At 45.8% G+C, this 3,618-nt stretch overlaps 1 protein-coding gene across 1 annotated transcript; it reads left to right on the plus strand.

Annotated features, from left to right (window-relative positions):
- Window positions 1-331: 331 nt before the first annotated feature.
- Window positions 332-1,149, plus strand: LOC124171132. The gene is made up of 2 exons (XM_046550270.1): window positions 332-474; window positions 717-1,149. Exons 1-2 carry the CDS (start codon window positions 332-334, stop codon window positions 1,147-1,149), a joined length of 576 nt encoding a protein of 191 aa, XP_046406226.1.
- Window positions 1,150-3,618: the final 2,469 nt, after the last annotated feature.

A 3,618-nucleotide genomic window follows, 5' to 3' on the forward strand; every position in this document is an offset into this window, starting at 1 on the left:
GGCTTAACTTAGCACCAACTCCTGGAATAATCCCGTATTTGGACATTGTAGGGAGCGCCATTAGAAAGCTCCCTCAGCATTAAGCGTGAGAGATAAGGAGTGAAATAACGACGGTCCAGAAAAGGTCCGTTCTTCCTCGTCCTAATATCACCAGAGATGAAAAACAGGATGTCTCTAAGTAAGAACCCCAATTTCTTAGTTCTACCAGCTGACAAAGGGAATGCTACACTGCTGATGAAGATGGAGGAGTACCAAGAGAAAATTCAACACCTCCTAGAGGACCCAACCTATCGGATCATCGAACAACGTAGACCCCAATATCAAGTTCACCATGCAGACCGAAAAGGACAACCGGCTGCCCTTCCTAGACATCCTGATTGAACGAAGGGCCGACGGCAGCCTGGGACACAGCGTGTATCGAAAACCCACGCACACGGACCTCTACCTCAATGGAAGGAGCCACCACCACCCTGCGTAGAAGAATGGAGTTTTGAGAACTCTCATCCACCGGGCCAAAGCTGTCCCTGACACCGAAAACCTGAAGTCGGAAATCGAGTACCTGAGGACTACCTTCCACTCAAATGAATTTACAGAGGGAGATATTAAAATGGCCCTAATTAGGTCCTTAAAAAAGGAGAAGCCGAAAAACCTAACGTGAAACCAACTGCGAGAGCCTGTCTGCCATATGCCTTTACAATATACAACAAAATTGCCAGGATATTAAGGAGGCATAAGGTGGAGAAGATCCACAAACCACCAGGAAAACTCAAGGCCCTTCTCGGAACCACCAAGGACAAATTGGGATTGAAGACATCGGGAGTCTATCGCATTCCGTGTGAATGCGGCCAAGTGTACATTGGGAAGACCGGACGCACCATTGAAAAACGGCTAAAGGAACACGAGAGATGCATCAGACTGTACTACCCCAATAAGTCTGCGGTGGCCGAGCATAGTTTAGAAAATGGACACCGGATAAAATTTCAAGACACGGAAATAATATGCCATGCCAACAATTACTGGGACCGTGTCGTAAAGGAAGCAGTGGAAATCAGACTTCAGAAGAGAAAAATGGACAGACGCCGGCTTCCATCTGAGCAATACGTGGAAACCAGCCCTGAAGAAACTGAAGGGGGAGAGGACACGCATTGACCCGACCGTCGACCAATCAGAGCCCACCTGAACCCAATATGAAGGTATATAAGACGGACACATCTTGGCTAATTCATTCACCCTGAAGACGATGGCAGACTTAGCCTTCGAAACGTCGGTGCAGAAAAACCCTTGGACCCGGCCGGAAACCCGATAACTCTTCCTCCAGTCTGTTCGCCGGGAAAACCTTAGATCCTTCATATATAACGCCGTTTGCATGATTTTTATTCCATGGTGATGTAAAAGGGAGAATATAAAAATTGCTACGGAAATAAAAAAGGCTGGAGAAAATAAACTTATAAAGCTAAGGAACAAATAGGTTGCAAGTTATCAGTGATTCTGATTTTATGCACTGGTGGTGTGGGGCAGCCACCTTGTGTTACGAGTACTATGGGGGAAAAAAGTACCCCAACAGAGTTTGTGCCGCCACCACCGCTTCGCAGGAGAATGGATTCCCTTTCTAACGGTATATAATCCTTGGAATGAGACGAGGGACATTCAAATACGGTCTTTATTCGGCCACCAAGGTCGTGACGGTGAATTTTCCTGCCTCGAACCGAGGCACAAACGTATTTCGTACTCCTCTCTAGAATGTTGGCGCACTCGAGTAGTAGTAGAGATGCGTTTTTTGGGGTGCGTCGACAGCAAGGTCATTTGCACCGCTCATAATTCCCTTACCTTAAGGAAACTTATTGGGTTCTATTAAGCGCTTTCAACAAAAAAGGGTATCCCATCGTATGAGGTCACAAGAGTTTAATTATTCCTGTGTTGACGATATATTGCATTACATTATTAATGTTATCCAGATCATTACCCAGAATGGTTCGTATATCTTGGTTTCCAACTAGTTCCCTGCGTTCAAGAGAGTATTTTGTACATTCCTCCAGAACGTGTCTCACAGTAAGGATGCAATCACAGCTATCACAGCGGGGAGGTTGTTTCTCTTCGGTGAAGAGGTATGGATGTGTGAGCGCGGTATGACCAATTATAAGCCTAGTGAGGGCGACCTCTTCCCTGCGACTATTCCTGGCTGAGGTGGACCAAGCGGTCGTCTCTACTTTGATGTTTCTTAGTTTATTGCCAGCGATATTATTCCACACCTCTTGCCATTGCTCCATGCATATTCTCTTCAGTGCGGCTCTTTGATCGTCCGAGGAGATCCTATCGAAATCGATGTTGGTTTTACTAAGTGCCTTCTTCGCTGCTGCATCCGCTATCTCATTGCCTCGAATTCCGACATGCCCCGGGATCCACATGAAAGAAATTGTAATGCCCTTCCTGCTCAAAGAGTAAAGGGTATCTTGTATGGACTGCACCAAGGGATGAGAGGGGTAGTAATCTGAAATGGCACGGAGTGCACTTAAGGAGTCTGAGCAGATTAGATAGGACTTGAGTAAAGATATCTTTTCCAGAGCATATTTTATGGCAAGAAGTTCTGCGTTGTATATACTGCAGAGCGGGTTGAGTTTAGCTTGGATCGTGCCGCCATAACAAGGAATGACGGCGCAGGCACAAGCTGATTCGGATTTTGAGCCGTCAGTATAAATGGGTATAAGCCGCGGTTTGCGGTCGAGAACTTGTTTAAAAAGGAGCTTGTACTCCAAATCCAAAGTGGAGGACTTAGCTCCCCGCGCTAAAGAAAAAATAAAATCTGGTCGCGGAATGACCCACGGCGGGTTAGCTGAGCATCCTTGGAGGATGATCTCGGGTAGCCGAAATTCAGCTTCATTCATAAAATTACGAAATCTCACGCCTAAAGGCTTCGTAGATCTTGTCCTACGGTTAAAAACATCCATAAATCTAGGTTTAAAATTGCATTAAAAGGAGGGTGATCTTTTAATGATAAAATTTTGGCAGCATAATTGCACATTAAAATATTTCTCCGGATGGATAACGGTGGTTCTCCACAGTCAGCGTAAATACTAGTAATCGGGCTGGTCCTGAACGCACCAGTGGCCAACCGGAGGCCAGCATTGTGTACTGTCGTCAAAGGTCATAAATAGGACTCTCGGGTTGAAGAGTAGGCAACCGGTCCATATTCTAGTTTAGACCTCACCAAAGATCTATACAACATGAGCATCGTGGTTCGGTCAGCACCCCATGTCGTACTTGCTAAAACTCTCATTACGCTCAAATTTTTAAAACATTTGTCCCGGACAATAGAAATGTGGTCGCGCCAATTCAACCGAAAGTCAAATGTCAGCCGTAAAAAACGAGTCGTCTGCACAAAAGGTAGCTTCTTTCTGCCGAGGAACAGGGATGGTATTGGGAATATTCCACGTATTCGGTAAAAGTGCATGCATTTTGTCTTCTCAGTCGAGAATCGAAGACCATTGCAGTTGGAGCACTTCTCGATCCGATTGAGGGTCATCTGAATTTGCCTCGTAGCGGAATGGAGCGTGGATGCCCGGCAAAAAACTGCCAAGTCATTCATCAACGAATAAGGATCCAATTACCGGAGGTATTATG

The sequence above is a fragment of the Ischnura elegans genome, chromosome X (genome assembly GCF_921293095.1).
Source record: "Ischnura elegans chromosome X, ioIscEleg1.1, whole genome shotgun sequence".
Lineage (NCBI taxonomy): Eukaryota > Metazoa > Arthropoda > Insecta > Odonata > Coenagrionidae > Ischnura > Ischnura elegans.